We start from the raw sequence: 21,864 nt of genomic DNA, 5'->3' as shown, positions 1-21,864 counted from the left end.
TAGGGACTGGGGAATGGGGTCACCATCTGACACTCCCCTGTGGCTGGTCCCTGAACTCCCTAACGTCCTTTGATGGGTAATTCTCCCCTTGCACCGCCCGTCACATGCCTAGGCCCTCGCTGACCCTGAACTTACCCTGACTAGTGAGTAGGGCAGTAAGAAACTAGTCCCACTAATTCAATAAGACTAGATGGGGAAGGTAAGACAAAAAAATTGTGAAAGAAACAAAAAATAGTAATCCTAAGTTTCTCCAGCAGGAAACTTCTCAGCTGCAACTAAAATGACACTTTAGCTTCTCCAGATACTGGTTTCTTCAAAGTGGTCAGTATCGAAAATTCTATCACTGGCACGGAGTAAAGCCAGGAATGGGAAAATATAGTGAAAGGGCATGATGACAAGATGCTGCAGTTGTTATAAGGCTATGAATACGGCTGTGAATAATCACAGCCAGAAGAGGAAGAGCCCTTAACCTTTTCAGCATCTACTGAAAGTAAATCCACTCCACTACAAATTGTAACCTACAGACGCTACACACTCGTGACACACGCCATTTAAAATTAATCCGGTCCCTTGATTGTTAAGGCGGCAGAAAAAGGGGGTGTATTCTGATCATCCAATCATGGAATAGTATCGCTGTTGTACAGGAAACTTCAGGGCAGTCAAAGGAAAAGGTGTGTGGTGTCAAACATTTACACAATTGTATTCCCATTGTCCAAGAGATCACCGGTCAATCAGAAGAGATTCACACCCCTGTGTCCATATTATCCAATGATATGGCATATTCACTGTGCACGCGTCCGCGATTACCTCATGGAGTCTCCAGTTTAGTACATTAATGCACATGTGTCTGCGCTGCCCAAATACCGGACTTGACACTGACATACCCGATCATCATGTGTATTCTCAAGATCGGTGACATGTCGGCAACCTCTCTGCAGGGTTCCTTCAGCAACCGTGTGAAAGTGTACTTAGGAAAAATGATGCCTTGATGCTATTTTGAAGAGAAAGGTCACATCAAGTATTGATTTGATTCAGATCTTTCTTTTGCTCATTAATTTTGTTTGTTGATAAAAATAAAATAATAACACTTCTATTTTTTGAAGTATTCTTATTTTGCAGCATTTTTTTTAAAACCTGGCTAAAACTTTATCACAGCGCTGTATGTGGGATCATCCATGCATTTCTTGATTGGAATCAATACATTGTCCATGGCACTTGCAGTGTTGCATCACAGGTATTAGGTCTATAATATCAAGAAACACACTGTGTGCAGAATTATTAGGCAAAAGAGTATTTTGATCACATGATAATATTTATACATATTGTCCTATTCCAAGCTGTATAGGCTTGAGAGCCAACTACCAATTAAGCAAATCAGGTGATGTGCATCTCTGTAATGAGGAGGGGTGCGGTGTAATGACATCAACACTCTACATAAGGTGTGCTTAATTATTAGGTAACTTCCTTTCCTTTGGCAAAATGGGTCACAAGAGAGATTTGACGGGCTCTGAAAAGTCCAAAATTGTGAGATGTCTTGCAGAGAGATGCAGCAGACTTGAAATTGCCAAACTTTTGAAGCATGATCACCGAACAAGCAAGCATTTCATGGAAAATAGCCAACAGGGTCACAAGAAGCGTGTTGAGCAAAAAAGGTGCAAAATAACTGCCCATGAATTGAGGAAAATCAAGCGTGAAGCTGCCAAGATGCCATTTTGGCCATACAGTCATATGAGAACGTTTGGGCACCACTATTAATACTAACTTTTTTCTTTATCACAATTTGGGTTTTTGCAACAGCTATTTCAGTTTCATATATCTAATAACTGATGGACTGAGCAATATTTCTGGATTGAAATGAGGTTTATTGAGACTTTTTTTGTATCCTTCCCCTGAACAACTATGTTGAATAATCTTTGTTTTTAGATCATTTGAGAGTTGTTTTGAGGAGCCCATGATGCCACTCTTCATAGGAGATTCAAATAGGAGAACAACTTGCAAGTGGCCACCTTAAATACATTTTCTCATGATTGGATACACCTGCCTATGAAGTTCAAAGCTCAATGAGGTTACAAAACCAATTTAGTGCTTTAGTAAGTCAGTAAAAAGTAGTTAGGAGTGTTCAAATCAAGAAATTGATAAGGGTGCCCATACTTTTGCACAGGTCAAATTTTGTTTAAATGCGGATTGCACATTTTCTGTTAGTGCAATAAACCTCATTTCAATCAAGAAATATTACTCAGTCCATCAGTTATTAGATATATGAAACTGAAATAGCTGTTGCAAAAACCCATATTGTTATAAAGAAAAAAGGTTAACATTAATAGGGGTGCCCAAACTTTCTCATATGACTGTATTTCAGAGCTGCAATGTGACTGGATTATCAAAAAGCACAAGGTGTGCCATACTCAGGGACATGGCCAAGGTAAGGAAGGCTGAAAAACCACCACCTTTGAACAAGAAACATAAGATAAAACGTCAAGACTGGGTGAAGAAATATCTTAAGACTGATTTTTCAAAGGTTTTATGGACTGATGAAATGAGAGTGACTCTTGATGGGCCTGATGGATGGGCCAGAGGCTGATCAGTAAAGGGCAGAGAGCTCCACTCCGACTCAGACGGCAGCAAGGTGGAGGTGGGGTACTGGTATGGGCTGGTATCATCAAAGATGAACTTGTGGGACCTTTTCAGGTTGAGGATGGAGTGAAGCTAAACTCCCAGACCTACTGCCAGTTTCTGGAAGACAACTTCTTCAAGCAGTGGTACACAAAGAAATCAGTATCGTTCAAGAAAAACATTATTTTCATGCAGGACAATGCTCTATCACATGCATCCAACTACTCCACAGCGTGGCTGGCCAGTAAAGGTCTAAAAGATGAAAAAATAATGATTTGGCCCCCTTGTTCACCTGATCTGAACCCCATAGAGAACCTGTGGTCCCTCATAAAATGTGAGATTTAAAGGGAGGGAAAACAGTACACCTCTCGGAACAGTGTTTGGGAGGCTGTGGTGTCTGCTGCACGCAATGTTGATCGTAAACAGATCAAGCAACTGACATAATCTATGGATGGTAGGCTGTTGAGTGTCATCATAAAGAAAGGTGGCTATATTGGTCGCTAATTTTTGGGGTTTTCTTTTTGCATGTCAGAAAGTTTATTTCTAAATTTTGTGCAGTTATATTGGTTTACCTGGTGAAAATAAACAAGTGAAATGGGAATATATTTGGTTTTTATTACGTTGCCTAATAATTCTGCACAGTAATAGTTACCTGCACAAACAGATATCCTCCTAAGATAGCCATCTAAAATCTAAAAAAAAACTACTCCAACTTCCAAAAATATTAAGCTTTGATATTTATGAGTCTTTTGAGTTGATTCAGAACATAGTTGTTGATTAATAATAAAAAAAAATCCTCTAAAATACAACTTGCCTAATAATTCTGCACACGGTGTAGTCATACAACATTTTAAAAATGTTTTCTCATTTTAATGCACATTAATGGACTTTTTAATAATTATTTTCTGGTAGACCTTTAACGAATCATGAACTCAGATAGTCTATAAATGTCCAGACAATCCACACTTATTCCTGCACTGACGTTCTAAAACGTCACTGCAGTCAGTGCAGCTAGCAAGAGATAATGCAGCTGTGGGGGAAGGACAGATGCAGTGTGTAAAATAAATGAACAATAAATTAATAAAAAAAGGCTAAAATAAAATAAAAAAAGAGCAAAAATAAAATAAGAATAAAAAAAATAATGCCAGTCCAAATCACTGTTTCTAGTCCCACCCAATCAAAAAAAAAAAGACTAATATATAAAAATAATTTCTACGGAAAAAGGAATGCATTTTAAAATGTTTATTAAATGTTTTTTGGGGTCCTTTGCCATTGTAAAAAAAAAGTGAGAACTAGATACATATTACATATTTTTCTTCATATTTTCCAATCGATAAAGAATATAAAAATTGCATTAAAATTAAGCCCACATATCATGAAAAAAGGGACAAAAATTATTTACATAACTAAACGAGAACATTTTATAGAGCAGTTAAAAGCAGGTGTACAATAAAACCCAAAAATGTGGCTGGTCAGAAGGGGTTAATAATAGCCCGGGCATGAACCCGTTGGTAACAGATTTTGTTTAGAGTCAAAATACAAAAGTTGCTCCCTGAAACTTTTTTTATTCGGTCGTAAATATCCATCAGATATATTTAGAGACATTCTCACCACAAATGGTCTTTGATAAGGCAAAGTGCAAAAACTAGGCAATATGTCATCTGTCCGTAGCGATGTCTGTGCCTGGTATTACAGCTTAGTCTCGTTTACTTGTTATCAATGTTTAAATACCTTTAAATTAATATTTGATCTTCATTTCAGGGCAAGCGGTGCCAGCTGTGCCAGGCAGAGCACCAAATCAAGGTATGGCAGACATTGTACAACATAGAAACAAATGTGTTAGAGTAACGCTTACCAGTCCTTCAAAACTAATCAAGTCATATTTTCTTAAAGTTGTCAGGTCACCAACGACATATTCAAATGGCCGACAAATCCAAAGGAGTAATCCAGGTATGACATGTCTTATGACAATCTAGGCCCAACCGCAGTGACATGGCTTGCCTGTAAAACCCTGCAAACAGTAGGGTGCTTAAAGGGAATCTGTCACCAGATTTTGCTACCTCATCTGAGAGCTGCATGATGTAGCCAAAGATATCCTGAATCCAACGATGTATCACTTAGATTACTGGATGCAGCCATTCTGACACAATCAGAATGTTTAGATTTAGCCATGTAGCAGAGCTGAATGAGTTGTCCCTCCCACACCAGGTTCTTAATAGAGATTGCACATTGACAGTGAGATGTCAATCGGAGGATGGGGCATGCCTGACTGGCATAGTCCAGGAATGATAAGTCCTGCTGATTAAACAAACATAGCAAATAAACAATAAGTTGGTCCTTGTCATCTTGTGCAAAGAAGCATTTCTGGTGACTGGAGATATAACTGACTTTAGAAAATTTCTTTGTGGAATTGTGAGCTTACAGTGGGGAAAAAAAGTATTTAGTCAACCACCAATTGTGCAAGTTCTCTTACTTAAAAAGAGGAGAGAGACCTGTAATTGACATCATAGGTAGACCACAATTATATATGTTATATATCCTTTGTTGGCAATGACAGAGGTCAAACATTTTTTGAAAGTCTTCATAAGGTTGGCACACACTGTTGGTGGTGTGTTGGCCCATTACTCCATGCAGATCTCCTCTAGAGCAGTGATGTTTTGGGCCTGTCTCTGGGCAACACAAACTTTCAACTCCCTCCAAAGGTTTTCTATGGGGTTAAGATCTGGAGACAGGCTAGGTCACTCCAGGACCTTCATATGCTTCTTATGAAGCCACTCCTTTGTTGCCCTGGTGGTGTGCTTGGGATCATTATCATGCTGAAAGACCCATACACATTTCATCTTCAATGCCCTTGCTGATGGAAGGAGGTTTGCACTCAATATCTCACAATACATGGCCACATTCATTTTTTCATGTGTACGGATCAGTCATCCTGGTCCCTTTGCAGAGAAATAGCCCCAAAGCATGATGTTGCCACCCCCATGCTTCACAGTAGGTATGGTGTTCTTTGGATGCAACTCAGCATTCTATCTCCTCCAAACACGACAAGTTGTGTTTCTACCAAACAGTTCTATTTTGGTTTCATGAAACCATATGACATTCTCCCAACACTCTTCTGAATAATCGAAATGCTCTCTAGCAAACTTCAGACGTGCCCGGACATGTACTGGCTTAAGCAGGGGAACACGTCTGGCACTGCAACATCTGAGTTCCTGGTGGCGTAGTATGTTACTGATAGTAGCCTTTGTTACTGTGGTCCCAGCTCTATGTAGGTCATTCACTAGGTCCCCCATGTGGTTCTTGGATTTTTGCTCACCGTTCTTGTGATCATTTTGACCCCATGGGGTGAGATCTTGCATGGAGCCCCAGACTGAGGGAAATTATCAGTGGTCTTGTATGTCTTGCATTTTCCTATTATTGTTCCCACAGTTGATTTCATCACACCAAGCTACTTGCCGATTGCAGATTCAGTCTTCCCAGCCTGATGCAGGGCTACAATTTTGTGTCCTTTGACAGCTCTTTGGTCTTCACCATAGTGGAGTTTGGAGTGTGACTGTTTGAGGTTGTGGACAGGTGTCTTTTATACTGATAACAAGTTCAAACAGGTGCCATTACTACAGATAATGAGTGGAGGACAGAGTTAAATAACAAGTTACAGGTCTGTGAGAGCCAGAAATCTTGAATGTTTTTAGATGACTAAATACTTACAGTCATATGAAAAAGTTTGGGCACCTCTATTAATGTTAACCTTTTTTCTTTATAACAATTTGGGTTTTTGCTACAGCTATTTCAATTTCATATATCTAATAACTGATGGACTCAGTAATATTTTTGGATTGAAATGAGGTTTATTTTACTAACAGAAAATGTGCAATCCGCATTTAAACAAAATTTGACCGGTGCAAAAGTATGGGCACCCTTATCAATTTCTTGATTTGAACACTCCTAACTACTTTTTACTGACTTACTGAAGCACTAAATTGGTTTTGTAACCTCATTGAGCTTTGAACTTCATAGGCAGGTGTATCCAATCATGAGAAAAGGTATTTAAGGTGGCCACTTGCAAGTTGTTCTCCTATTTGAATCTCCTATGAAGAGTGGCATCATGGGCTCCTCAAAACAACTCTCAAATGATCTGAAAACAAAGATTATTCAACATAGTTGTTCAGGAGAAGGATACAAAAAGTTGTCTCAGAGATTTAAACTGTCAGTTTCCACTGTGAGGAACATAGTAAGGAAATGGAAGATCACACAGGTACAGTTCTTGTTAAGCCCAGAAGTGGCGGGCCAAGAAAAATATCAGAAAGGCAGAGAAGAAGAATGGTGAGAACAGTCAAGGACAATCCACAGACCACTTCCAAAGACCTGCAGCATCATGTTGCTGCAGATACTGTCAATGTGCATCGGTCAACAATACAGCGCACGTTGCACAAGGAGAAGTTGTATGGGAGAGTGATGCAAAAGAAGCTGTTTCTGCAAGCACGCCACAAACAGAGTCGCCTGAGGTATGCAAAAGCACATTTGGACAAGCCAGTTACATTTTGGAAGAAGGTCCTGTGGACTGATGAAACAAAGATTGAGTTGTTTGGCCATACAAAAAGGCGTTATGCATGAAGGCAAAAAAACACGGCATTCCAAAAAAAGCACTCGCTACCCACAGTAAAATTTGGTGGAGGTTCCATCATGCTTTAGGGCTGTGTGGCCAATGCCGGCACCGGGAATCTTGTTAAAGTTGAGGGTCACATGGATTCAACTCAGTATCAGCAGATTCTTGACAATAATGTGCAAGAATCAGTGACGAAGTTGAAGTTACGCAGGGGATGGATATTTCAGCAAGACAATGATCCAAAACACTGCTCCAAATCTACTCAGGCATTCATGCAGAGGAACAATTACAATGTTCTGGAATGGCCATCCCAGTCCCCAGACCCGAATATCATTGAAAATCTGTGGGATGAATTGAAGCGTGCTGTCCATGCTCGGCGACCATCAAACTTAACTGAACTGGAATTGTTTTGTAAACAGGAATGGTCAAGTATACCTTCATCCAGGATAAAGGAACTCATTAAAAGCTACAGGAAGCGACTAGAGGCTGTTATTTTTGCAAAAGGAGGATCTACAAAATATTAATGTCACTTTTATGTTGAGATGCCCATACTTTTGCACCGGTCAAATTTTGTTTAAATGCGGATTGCACATTTTCTGTTAGTACAATAAACCTCATTTCAATCCAGAAATATTACTCAGTCCATCAGTAATTAGATATATGAAACTGAAATAGCTGTTGCAAAAACCCAAATTGTTATAAAGAAAAAAGGTTAATATTAATAGAGTTGCCCAAACTTTTTCATATGACTGTATCTTCCACCATAATGTGCAAAATAAAGTCTTGCCAAAATAGACAAGGTGACTTTCTAGATTTATTTTCTCAATTTGTCTCTCATAGTTGTGGTCTACCTATGATGTCAATTACAGGCCTCCCTCATCTTTTTAAGTGAGAACTTGCACAATTGGTGGCTGACTAAATACTTTTTTCCCCACTGTATATTATTATTATTATAATTATTATTATTATTATTATTATTATTATTATTAAATGAGATTTCATAAAGTAAGTCTTTAATATCTTTCTCCATTATGGCTGCATAAAAGTGTCACAGCAATACAAACACTTTTGATCTTAGTCTTCAAGTTGTTTTCTAAAGTTCAAAAATGGGTAAAATTGCAAAGTACTTGTCAAAGAGAGTAATTTTGCTATTTACCTTTTATTAAAAATCCTCTCCATTCTCAATAACAAAGGGATTTTTTTATTTTGTTGTGTACAGCTCATTGCCAAAGTTACCAGGCACCGTGGCTGATTAGTTAGGAAGGAGAGTATGGCGGAAACAGGATGTGAGAATTATACCATGCTCCTACTGTTTTGAAGCTGGACCAATTGCTTGATCAACCCAGCTCCTAGACCCTCTGCTTCTTCCATGCTGCAAAGTAATAGCTGCCATTGTTAGCAGCCTGAAGGAGAGCACAGTTTGGACCAGTGGCACAACGATACCGCTGGTCTGAACTGTCAATCTTCAGTAGCTCATCACTCCTGGAAGAGCAGGATGCTGGGGTCCAGGAGCGACCCCTTTGAACTATGCAGTTTTTCATTTATCTATAATTTATTTAGTGTTCTTTCCCATCAGGTGGCGCTATTGTTGCTTTCATAGCTGCTAATGTATACAAAACTTGGGGCATGCACATTTTTGACAGATGTATGTGTGTAATTCATGTTAAATAGGTGCCAGCAGAATTCAGCAGATTTTAGCTGAAAAGGGAATCCAAGCAAATCCTAGTAAGTTTGCATTGTTTTTTTTTAAACATTTGAACTAATACATAATAACCCCGAAAATAATCTGCCACATGTTTCCACCACAGAACAGTAATATGTTGTAAAATATGAAATCATCAAATACAAAGAAGAATAAAGTTAGAAATAATAAAGAAAAACATTCTTCTAGCATACAGTATGGTTCACTACTCTTACATTACATTAGTTTTATATACTACTTTGACTTTAGAAGAATAAAAATATTCTACAAAATTTATCTAATGGTAACGATCGAAGAGGAAAAATATTTTATCAAATGTTGTATTATTGTACTGTATTTAAAGGATTTTTTCCAGGATTGACAAAAATTAGGCTCGGGGAAAGAAAGGGCAGAAGATACCAAAAGAGCTATTACGGTACTTGCCGTATGAATTCCCTATGCCACTGCTTTAGAGACCCTGCAGGTCTCTGTTTACATCCTTGAAGTGATCATGCATTGTCTATTTACATGGCTACTGTAGCCAATCACTTGTCTCAGTGATCTTACGCCCTCCACCTAAGGCCAGTGATTGGCTGCAAAAAGTTTTTTTTTCGAGTTTGAATCCTATGGCAGCATATACTGTACATTGGTAAATATCTGTACAATACAGAAGTTCAATAAACCCATCTTTTTGGATACCTTAGGACTCCAACAACAGCTTCAAAATACGACAGACTTGAGTCAGTATCACATTATGCATATTTTTATTTTATTCATCAATAATATATACAAAATATTTATTATATTCTTTTCAGAAACATTTTTTTATTATTAAAATATTGTGCTCAGTATTATAGTAGGTTAATCCCAGTCAAAAAACAAGGCTAGTCCATGGGGTCCATTAGTAAAACTGCTCAAAATATCAGTGCACACAGGTAAGCACAAGGGATAGTCGTGGTAAGAGGAATGGCATTACTTAAATCCTCTACCTAATCCCTATGGTGAAGAGAGGTCTATATCTTCATTAGCAAGGGGATTATTCCGACACTAATTGTCATCAGTGTCGGGTTTATATATATAAAGTTCCAAAAGTTTCCCAGATCAAACAGTAGCGGTGGTACAGAAATACCGCAGAGAAAATCTCCAAATATTATTTATAGATTCATCTAATTAATCATATCAGCGGCATTAAAGTATCCACAGCTTGAGTAGATCAGCAGGAATAGTATAATTTTTCTGATTGCCTGCTACTCGTATTGTTCCCTGAAAAATGGCTTATGTGTCATGCACACACCATCTCTTAATCCCAGGTGTAATAGGGAATGGGATCCCTAGATGTGCTGTGCATCTACCACTTGTTTCCAAAGTGGTAGATGCACAGCACACACAGCCAGATGCCAGGTCACTAATTTTATCAATACACAGTAACACTCATATGCACATGATCATTAAACAGTTAAACAATTAAAATTCAATCGATGTGTTATTTACCCATAGTAGAGGTGGACCACCCGGACAGCTCCCCGACACGTGTTTCGCAACTCGCTTCTTCAAGGGGGCGTGGTTTCTGGGCGTTCCCTCCCTGTCCTAAATACGGTGCTACACAGTGCCATGTGACGTCCTCCAAGCAATCCGATGTGTTACTGTAATGCTGCCACCAGGGGGAGCCAGAGCTCTGCAGCAGACGACACTACACAGAGCAATGAGAACCAGGAAGGAAATGCACAGCGTTCTCATCCACTGCCTAATCAGCACAGCTGAGAAGCAGAGCTGCAGAGCATGCAAGGAATAGTCACACAGGCTGGGTCAAACACCGTACGGGCAGAAGCAGGACCGGAGGGACGAGCAAAAGCGGAGTCAAAGTCAGGCCAAGGTCAGTACCGAGGAAGCAACTGAGTGGGGAAATAGGAGAGGGGACAGAGGACAGGAGGGACGACCAGGGGATGGAACACAGACAAGGGCACGGGGGCACAGGAACAGACAGATCAGGATATCACTCACAGGACCAGCAATCACAGGCAAAGCAGAGCTAAGCTTATAGCCGGTGCTGGTTCACTGGAAGTGTCAGCTTTTAAGGCATCCAGGGGCCGGAAGTGAGGCCTGAGAGAAGGCTCCGCCCCCTAGCCATGTGAATAGGGAGGCGAATCATGACAGTACCCCCTCCTCAAGGGGGTTCCACCGGACCCCCAGGCTTCCCAGGATACTTCCGGTGGAAAGCCGCAATTAACCGATCGGCCCGCACGGAGCGAGCCGGCACCCAGGACCGGTCCTCCGGACCATAACCCTTCCAATGAATGAGATACTGGAGAGAACTACGAACCCAACGAGAGTCGATAATACGCTGAACTTCGTACTCCTCCTCACCGTCCACCAGTATCGGAGCCGGAGGGGTCTGAGAATCAACCACCGAAGGGACAAATGGCTTAAGCAAGGAGGTATGAAATACAATGGGAATACGCAAGGTCTGGGGCAGTTGCAACCGAAAGGCCACCGGGTTGATCACTTCGATGATCTCATAGGGCCCTATAAACTTACGACCCAACTTAGCAGACGGAACCCTGAGCCTGATATTCCGAGTGGACAGCCACACTTTGTCCCCCACCTGAAAGGGGTGTCCCAGAGAACGGCGTTTGTCCGCTTGGCGTTTCTGGGACTGTTGAGCCGTCACGATGCACCGCCGTACCTCCTTCCACACCTCCCCCAGATGCTGAACGATGGAGTCGGGCCCTGGACACCCCAAATCCACTCTAGAGAAGATCCCGAAGTGAGGGTGAAACCCGTAATTACAGAAGAAGGGAGATGTTCCCGTAGACCAGGGGTGGGGAACCTTTTTACTGCCGGGGGCCATTTGGAATTTCCTACTAACCTTTGGGGGCCGCACAACATTATCAACCTGAAAAATAACCCTGCTATATTTGGTCAAACGATTAATTAACTCACCCCTATTGTGGTGGCCGAAGCTGCTTCTCTTTGGTGCGATTGTGATGTTCGGTGATATTGATCATCTTGTTTCTCACAGCTGCTTTTCCAGGTTTGTCTCTGTCTGGAGATGCTGGGGGCATACACATCACAAGAAGGGCCAGGGCGCATAAATTACAGGAGACACTGGGAGTACACATCACAGGAGGGGCTGGGGCATATACATCACAGGAGGGGCTGGGGCATATACATCACAGGAGGGGCTGTGGCATATACATCACAGGAGGGGCTGGGGCATATACATCACAGGAGGGGCTGGGGCATATACATCACAGGAGGGGCTGGGGCATATACATCACAGGAGGGGCTGGGGCATATACATCAGTAGGGGGCATGGACAGCCCTGGCGGTGGCACAGACATGACTGGGGACACGCACAGCACTGGGTGGCAGCACGCACTGCACTGGGTGGCAGCACGCACTGCACTGGGTGGCAGCACGCACTGCACTGGGTGGCAGCACTAGGGAGACAGACAGGTCTGGGGGAACATAGACATCAACAGGAGAGCATGGACTGGGGAGCATAGAAAGCAGTGGGAGGGTACAGACAGCAGTAGCGAGTTAAGAGCACTGAGGGGTGGCACACAGCACTGGGGAGCATGGACAGCATAAGGGGGGCACAGGCAGCACTCACCGTGGCATGGACAGCACTGGTGGCAGCATGGACAGCATTAGGTGGTGCGGACAGCACTGGTGGGGGGGCATAGACATCACCCAGGGGGTACAGACAGCACTAGGGGGGTCACGGACAGCAGTGAGGGGTTACACTGCGCTGAGGGGGTACACAGCACTGGGGTGTACACAGCATTAGGGGGTACACACAGCACTAGGGGGTACACACAGCACCTGGGGGTACACACAGCACTGGGGGGTACACACTGTACTAGGAGGTACACAGCATGAGGGGGTACACACAACACGAGGGGGTACACACAGCACGAGGGGGTACACACAGCACGAGGGGGTACACACAGCACGAGGGGGTACACAGCACGAGGGGGTACACACAGCATTAAGGGGTACACAGCATTAGGGGGTACTCACTGTACTAGGGGGTACTCACTGCACTAGGGGGTACACACTGCACTAGGGGGTACACACTGCACTAGGGGGTACTCACTGCACTAGGGGGTACATACAGCACGAGGGGGTACACACAGCATTGGGGGGGTACATACAGCACGAGGGGGTACACAGCACGAGGGGGTACACACAGCATTGGGGGTTACATACAGCACTGGGGGGTACACACTGTACTAGGAGGTACACAGCATGAGGGGGTACACACAGCATGAGGGGGTACACACAGCATGAGGGGGTACACACAGCATTAAGGGGTACACACAGCATTAAGGGGTACTCACTGTACTAGGGGGTACACACTGCACTAGGGGGTACACACTGCACTAGGGGGTACACAAAGCATTGGGGGGTACATACAGCACGAGGGGGTACACAGCACGAGGGGGTACACACAGCATTGAGGGGTACATACAGCATTGGGGGGTACACACAGTACGAGGGGGTACACAGCACTGAGCGGGGGGGGGGCAGCGATGGGTTGAGTACTCGCAGTGAGGGGGAGGGAGAGTCACACACACACACACACACACACAGCAGGTCCGGGAGGCTGGTAAACCTGCTGCAGCTCTTCTGTGTGACTTTATCGCAGCGTGCTGCTTATCCGCCCACCAGAGCACACAGGCCGGGGATAAACCTAGAATGTATGGGCTGCAGTCAGGTCCTGGAAGTCAGGATCTGGAGAGAGCCCGTACATTCTAGCATCTACCCACAGGGCATAAGGCAGTGGGATTTAAAGGGCCGGCAGCCGGGAAAAGCGCGGCTGCCACTAAAGCACAATGGTCCCCGGGAATGTGCCCGGGGGCCGCATAAAAAGTCGTCATGGGCCTTATACGGCCCGCGGGCCGGAGGTTCCCCACCCCTGCCGTAGACTGATGGACTCTGCTATTGAATGCAAACTCCGCAAGGGGCAAAAACTTACACCAATCCTCCTGCTGAGCAGAAACCAAGCACCGCAGGATTTGCTCAAGGGTCTGATTCGTCCTTTCCGTCTACCCATTGGACTCGGGATGATAGGCGGACGAGAAGGACAACTCAATTCCCAACCGCCTGCACAAGGCCCTCCAAAACCGAGAAATGAATTGTACCCCCCTGTCAGACACAATATTCAGGGGCAACCCATGTAACCGAACCACCTGGTCAATAAAGTGGTTGGCAAGGGCTGCAGCAGAAGGTAGACCGGAGAGGGGAACAAAATGTGCCTGTTTACTAAAACGATCCACCCTCACCCAGATCACAGTCATACCATTTGAGACAGGGAGGTGCGTAATGAAATCCATGGACAAGTGGGTCCATGGTCTTTCAGGAACAGGTAATGGAACCAGTTCCCCGGCCGGCCGGTTACGACATACCTTAGCACGGGCACATGTAGCACAGTCAGACACAAACGGAGCAACATCTGAGTGAAGAGACGGCCACCAAAACAGTCGAGCAACAGCCCTGCGAGTGGCTGTAACTCCAGGATGGCCACTAAGTACGGACTCATGGAACTCTTGAAGTACTCGTAACCGGAGGTGCAAAGGGACAAACAGTTTAGTGTCTGGAGCAGAAGATGGCGCTGAGGACTGCGCCTCCCTGACCTCAGCCTCTAACTCGGACGACAAGGCAGCGACCACCACCCCTCGTGGAAGAATGGAGGAAGGAGGCTCAGAAGGTGACACCGGGTCCAAACTACGAGACAGTGCATCTGCCCTGACGTTTTTAGACCCCGGCCGAAAAGTAATACGAAAATGGAATCTAGAAAAGAAAAGAGCCCACCTCGCTTGTCGAGGCGTCAATCTCTTGGCGGACTCGATATACGCGAGGTTTTTATGATCGGTGATGACAGTAATATGGTGAACAGCACCCTCCAAAAAATGCCTCCATTCTTCGAATGCCAACTTTACCGCCAATAATTCACGGTTACCCACATCATTGTTCCTCTCAGCTGGAGTGAATTTCTTGGAGAAGAACGCACATGGTCGCAGATTAGTCAGAGTAGCAGGGCCCTGAGAGAGAACAGCTCCCACCCCCACCTCTGAGGCATCCACCTCAACAACAAACGGTGCCTCGAGGTCAGGCTGTACCAGGACTGGGGCTGACATGAACCGGTCCTTTAACTCAAGAAAGGCCTGGACAGCCGTTTGCGACCAGTTCTGCAGATCCGCCCCTTTCTGTGTAAGGTCAGTCAATGGCTTGGCAATTTGAGAAAACCCCTTAATGAACCTCCGATAATAATTAGCGAAACCCAAAAAGCGTTGTAGCGCCTTGATATCCCTGGGTTGCACCCAATCCATGATAGCCTGCACCTTTCCTGGGTCCATTTTAAACCCATCACGAGAAAGGAGTAACCCAAGAAAGGCTATTTCCTGAACAGAGAAAACACATTTTTCAAGCTTGGCAAACAGATGGTTATCACGTAATCTCTGTAATACTGAGCGAACATGCATAATATGCGTATCTCTATCGGCAGAATAAATCAAAATGTCATCGAGATAGATGACCACAAAACGACCAAGAAAATCAGAGAAGATATCGTTGATGAAATTTTGAAACACCGCAGGGGCATTTGTTAGACCAAAAGGCATCACCAAATTCTCGAATAACCCCTCTGACGTCAGAAAGGCCGTTTTCCACTCATCCCCTTCTCTAATACGGATAAGATTATAGGCCCCCCTGAGATCTAGTTTGGTAAACCACCGGGCTTCAGAGAGTTGGTTGTAGAGATCAGGGATGAGTGGAAGCGGATACGTGTTTTTCACAGTAATTTTGTTTAATTCTCGGAAATCGAGACATGGCCTTAATCCTCCGTCCTTCTTCTTTACAAAAAAGAACCCAGCAGCCACAGGGGAAGAAGAAGGACGGATATGACCTATACGTATACTATCAGATATGTATGATTTCATAGCAGCCCTTTCTGGACCCGAGAGGTGATATAAACGGGCCTTGGGCAATTTGGTATTGGGGAGTAAATCAATGGCACAGTCATATGGGTGATGAGGCGGCAAAACCTCGGCCTCTGTTTCCGAGAATACGTCTCCGTAGTCCCTCAGGTATTCCGGAAGACCCTCAGGACTTACGGAGAACACAGGTACAGATTGTAAACACCTTTTATGACAAGCAGGACTCCATTTGACTATGGTACGACACTCACAATCAATAATGGGATTATGTAACCTTAACCATGGATACCCCAACACTAATCCAGCAGGGAGATTGGTCATTACAAAACAAGAAATAGTTTCAGAATGCAGAGACCCGATCACCAGAGTAAATTTTTCTGTAGCAAACCGAATGAGGTTTTGAGGCAGCGGTGTTTTATCAATTGCCAGGAGTTGAATGGGTCCTTCTAACCTTACTGTCCCTAACTCTAATCTTTGGACCAACTCAGAGTCAATGAAGTTCATAGCGGACCCACAGTCAACAAAGGCAGTAGCAGACCAGACCGACTCCTTGACCCGGAGGTCGACATTCAGAAGTATCTTATTGGAGGAGAGGAAAGGTACATGATAGTCTGGGCAACCTCCTCGACCGTTACCCAGACTTAGAAGTTTCCCGACGACTGTTTAGCGGAGGGGCAAGCCGAGCAGTCTTTCCTCCAGTGTCCATGGTGTCCACAATAGAAGCACAGCTTGAGATCCCGGCGTCTTCTCCTCTCCTTCTCATCTGGACTGATGGCTCCAACTTCCATCTGTTCCATAGCCGGCAAAGAAGGTGCCCTGGGTAGAGGGGGCGGAATCTCACGCATGGTGCCCCTTCTTTCCCTTAATCTGCGGTCCATACGAACTGCCTCCATCATCGCATCATCCAAGGTGCTGGGAGGAGGGTGCAGAGCCAAAGCGTCTTTCAGGGAGTCCGAAAGACCTCTCCGGAATTGGCACCTGAGTGCAGAATCATTCCATCGTACCTCAGTGGACCACTGCCAAAACTCAGAACAATATAGCTCAGCAGTGTGGATTCCTTGAGTGAGACACATGATCCTGTCCTCAGCCACCCGTACACGGTCTGGCTCGTCATATATCACCCCGAGGGAGTCAAAGAAGAGGTCAACCGAATGCCGTTCCAGGGCCGAAGGGGGTAGGGAAAACGCCCAGGTCTGGGGACCCTCTCTAAGTAACGACATGATGATCCCCACCCGCTGGGTCTCATTCCCCGAGGACTGAGGCCGGAGAGTGAACAGAAGCCTGCAACTCTCCCTAAATGTCCGAAATAGGTTTTTCTCCCCCAAGAATTTATCGGGGAGCATCACCGTGGGTTCAGGGGAGGTCAGTTGGACATCAGTGGGACTATGCTGTCCTACGGTTTGTGAGGTAACTGCCACCGAGGTGGCCCTCGCAGAAGCGGAGACCTCACTCTGCAGAATGTTGTGTGAAGCTACCAGGGTGCGATGCTCTGCAGCCAAATCCTGCACCAGCTGCGTAAGGTTGGCTACTTGCTCGCACAAAGTACTGAGTAGATCCATTACAGTCTGTTATCCTGCAAAGTAGGATCCCACTACCAAGAATTAAATGGCTTTTTTTTTCTCCCTATGGGAGATAAAGCCTATTGAGGCCGGCTATACTGTAATGCTGCCACCAGGGGGAGCCAGAGCTCTGCAGCAGACGACACTACACAGAGCAATGAGAACCAGGAAGGAAATGCACAGCGTTCTCATGCACTGCCTAATCAGCACAGCTGAGAAGCAGAGCTGCAGAGCATGCAAGGAATAGTCACACAGGCTGGGTCAAACACCGTACGGGCAGAAGCAGGACCGGAGGGACGAGCAAAAGCGGAGTCAAGGTCAGGCCAAGGTCAGTACCGAGGAAGCAACCGAGTGTCAGGTTTCCAGGTTTTCCAGTTCTCTTTTGAATGAGCTTGCCCTCGGTTAACATGGAGTTTACTGTTCTGTTGCCCTACTTCCTGTCCAGCTGCTTAAAAGGCCGCCTCTAAGCCTAGTCCAGTGCCTGAGTATACTGCTTGCTGTGTGCTCCTGCTTTGCTGCTGCTAATCCTGATTACCTTTGGATCCTCCTAAAGACTACCGACCGACCGACTCTGGACCTTACCCGGTTTCTCAAAGCTGTGCCCGGATTCCTTCTGCCATCTTCGGTCAGCACTCTGCCCGGTTCTCTCTGGTTCGTAACCACTCTGGACAATCATCCCGTACGGACACTCCTGGACTTTTACCACTTGCCCCTTGTGTCCCGGCTGCTGCGCATTTAGGCCTTCCGGGGTGATTGCCGGACAGTCCCTGTATAGGGGTTCGCTCTGGTGGTCTCCCTGGGGGAGTCCGGTGCGTGGCCCCGGGAATTCCCTTCGCTCCGTTTCGGGAAGGTATTTTGTGTATTTGTACTGCTGTGTTTTCCGTTGTGTATCTACCGTGGTTACATATTATAAAAGATCTTGTACCAAGAACTCGTCTCTGATTGTCATTGCCCTACGCTATCGAAATCCTCAGAACATATATAAGTATTACATTATACTCAGGCCCATAAGAGGATTTCGCTGGGGCAATGACTGAGACACGAGTAGATCAGCTCTTCTCCATGATTAACTCCCTGCAGCAGGAGATGGAGGCGGTACAAACTAAACTTAGAGATGTGGAGGCACAGCTGGGCCATGATCACCAGGTACTGGGGCCGGCTATACAGGATTTGCAAGTCAGAGTGGAGGCTCAGGAAGCCGTCCCCACTACGTCCGTATCAGCTGCCGGTATGCCTAGGTTACCCCCATTCCGTTTCAATGGTGATCGTAGTCAGTTCCGTGGATTTGTTAACCAATGTATACTGTTTTTCGATGTACATTCTGATTATTACCGTTCTGATCGGTCAAAGGTGTTATGTATCATCATGTTATTAACCTCACGAGCACTGGCTTGGGCTAATCCCATGATAGAGAATCGGGACATCCGTTTGAATCACCTGGATGACTTTCTGAACGCAATGGCGCAAATGTTTGATGATCCGAATCGCCGTGCTACCGCTGAAGCGGCTCTCCTTTCCTTACGTCAGGGAAAGCGTTCTGTCGTTGAATACGCCACTGAGTTCAAGAGGTTAGTGGTAGACACCGATTGGGGAAACAATGCCTTATTGTCTGTTTTCAGAAAAGGTTTGTCCGGTACCATCAAGGACGAGTTAGCCCGTTCCGAATCTCCAGGGGATTTTGAACTGTTTCTCCAGCACACTGTGCGCATTGATACCCGTTTGACGGAACGTAGACTGGAAAAATGGGCAGCTGTAAACCGTGTAAACAATATTGCGTTTCCTTCCAGAGAACCCGCTCTCAGGACGCCACGGGAGGCCGAGGACGTACCTATGCAAGTGGACTCTCTGCAAAAACGAGAGACCAACGAACGTCGTGAACACCGGCTCCGTGAGCGTTTGTGCTTCTATTGCGGTCAATCGGACCATTTCTTGATCGACTGCCCGAAACGTCCAAATCGCCCAAATAAGGTATTGGCAGCCATGGCCGAGTGTGACAACACGGACGCAGAGTCCGATATCTCTGAGGCAAGTGGACACTTGGATGCGGTATTTCCCTTGACGGTAATGTCCACCTCACCAAAGGACTCAGAGGGGAAATACACCCATTGCTCACTCCCCATTCAGATCCGTTGGGAGGGACAGCTAATTCCTACCTCTGCAATGATAGACTCTGGGGCAGGGGGAAATTTCATGGACTCTTCCTTTGCCAGGAAACACGGTATCCGGACTCAGCAAAGATCCTCACCGGTTACCATGGAGACGGTAGACGGATCCCCGTTAATCTCTGGACCAGTGGATCGGGAAACAGTACCGCTCGAATGCGTGATGAAGCCAGGTCAGCAGGGGACCCTTGTTTTCATGATAATTTCTTCTCCTCATTTTCCGGTTATTCTAGGTATTCCGTGGCTACGGTCTACAAATCCCGTCATCGATTGGGAGACTAAAGAAATATCCTTCCCACCGCAGAGTGGTCCGACCATTTGTCCAACTGTTCCGGTTCCAGTAACATCAAATACGGAGGGCACTGTACAGGTACCTGTTTTACCCCCGGTTTACCGTGACTTCGCTGATATATGCGACAAAAGAAAAGCTGATCGGCTTCCCCCGCATAGACCGTATGATTGCCCCATAGACTTACTCCCAGGGGTGGAGATTCCGTTTGGTCATGTCTACCCGTTGGCGGCACCTGAGCTAGAAGCACTAAAAGAGTATATTGATGAAAGCCTAGCCAAGGGATTTATTCGTCCGTCTACCTCACCCGCAGGGGCACCCATCTTTTTCGTGAAAAAGAAGGAGGGGACTCTGAGACCCTGTATTGACTACCGGGAACTGAATAAGATAACCATCCGGAACCGGTATCCGTTACCGTTGATTCCTGAGCTATTGGAGAGGGTCCAACAGGCAAAAATATTCACCAAATTAGACCTCCGTGGGGCATATAATCTGCTTCGTATACGTCCCGGAGACGAGTGGAAGACCGCGTTCCGATGTCGGTACGGACATTTTGAGTACCTAGTGATGCCTTTTGGACTTTGTAACGCTCCCGCGGCATTTCAACATCTGGTTAACGATATTTTTAGGGATATCATGGACCAATTCATGGTGATCTATCTGGACGATATCCTAATCTTTTCTGATTCTCTACAGGAACACCAGGAGCACGTTAAGACCGTACTTACCCGTCTGAGGGAGAACCACCTGTACATTAAACTGGAGAAATGCGAGTTCCACTGCTCACAAATACAGTTCTTAGGTTATGTCATCTCTCCTCAGGGACTGAACATGGAATCTAGCAAGATACAAGCCATTCTAGACTGGCCGGAACCGGGAAACATCAAAGAGGTACAACGCTTTGTCGGTTTTGCCAACTTTTACCGACGCTTTATCCGTAACTTTTCAGAGATTGTTCGTCCCATCACTCTGTTAACCAAGAAAGGACAGAAGTTTGTGTGGTCCGCCCAGGCCCAGGAAGCATTCCATCGTCTCAAGGTATGTTTTACCTCAGCGCCAATATTAGTACATCCGAATCCCGCACTTCCCTTTATCGTTGAGGTCGACGCTTCCGACTATGCATTAGGGGCCATTCTTTCTCAAAGGACCGGGGACAAGAGTCTCTTGCATCCGTGTGCCTTCTTTTCCCGCCGGTTGTCCCCGGCAGAAAGGAACTATGACATTGCGGACAAGGAATTATTGGCGATTATTTCTGCTTTCAAGGAATGGAGACACCACTTACAGGGAGCCGCGCAGCAAGTGATAGTACTCACAGATCATCGTAATCTGGAATTTCTTAAGTCTGCCAGGTGCCTGTCTCCACGGCAAGCCCGTTGGAGCCTATTTCTTAACCAATTCAATTTTATCGTTACATACCGTCCAGGTTCACGTAATGGGAAAGCCGATGCCTTGTCCCGAATCCACGCCGTGGACTCCGTGCCTGGAACCTCGTCTCAGACCGTGTTATCGGATGCCAATTTCGTTGGAGTAATCCAGGACCAGGACTTGTGGAAGGACATCAAGCTGGCCTATGATGGTGACGTATTTCTTGCTGCCCCCCCGAAGGATGTAACGCTTGTTCTTCGGAATGGTGTGTGGTTGAGAGAACGACGCATTTATGTCCCGGAGGCCGTAAGACTTCGGGTTCTCAAATTGGTCCATGACTCCGTGTTGGCTGGTCATAGGGGGGTACTGAAGACGCAGGAATTTCTGAGCCGTTTTTTCTGGTGGCCTACCTGTTTAAAGGATGTGAAGGACTATGTCCACTCATGTGTAGTTTGTGCCCGGTGCAAGGTCCCTCGTGTGGCTCCTACGGGACTCCTCCAACCGTTACCCGTGCTATCTCGCCCTTGGGGGTCTATCTCCATGGATTTTATTGTGGAGTTGCCAGTCTCAGGCGGGCACAATACCATTTTAGTGGTGGTGGATCGATTGACTAAAGCTGCTCACTTCATTCCGTGTACCGGTCTTCCC

The 21,864-nt window shown here is 45.5% G+C and overlaps 1 protein-coding gene across 2 annotated transcripts in view; it reads left to right on the top strand.

Annotated features, from left to right (window-relative positions):
• Positions 1–21,864, top strand: part of VIT (vitrin) — a 124,126-nt gene that overhangs the window by 33,799 nt on the left and 68,463 nt on the right. For both annotated transcript variants that reach the window (XM_075339527.1, XM_075339526.1), the window contains exons 8-10: positions 4,375–4,416; positions 4,507–4,563; positions 8,891–8,944. In XM_075339527.1, coding sequence (XP_075195642.1) covers positions 4,375–4,416; positions 4,507–4,563; positions 8,891–8,944 — 153 coding nt within the window. The remainder of the gene's footprint in view (positions 1–4,374; positions 4,417–4,506; positions 4,564–8,890; positions 8,945–21,864) is intronic.

Source organism: Anomaloglossus baeobatrachus, chromosome 3, assembly GCF_048569485.1.
Source record: "Anomaloglossus baeobatrachus isolate aAnoBae1 chromosome 3, aAnoBae1.hap1, whole genome shotgun sequence".
NCBI classification, from domain to species: Eukaryota; Metazoa; Chordata; class Amphibia; order Anura; family Aromobatidae; genus Anomaloglossus; species Anomaloglossus baeobatrachus.
The sequence above is the reverse complement of the archived record's forward strand: the minus strand, read 5'-3'. Positions and strand labels throughout refer to the sequence as shown.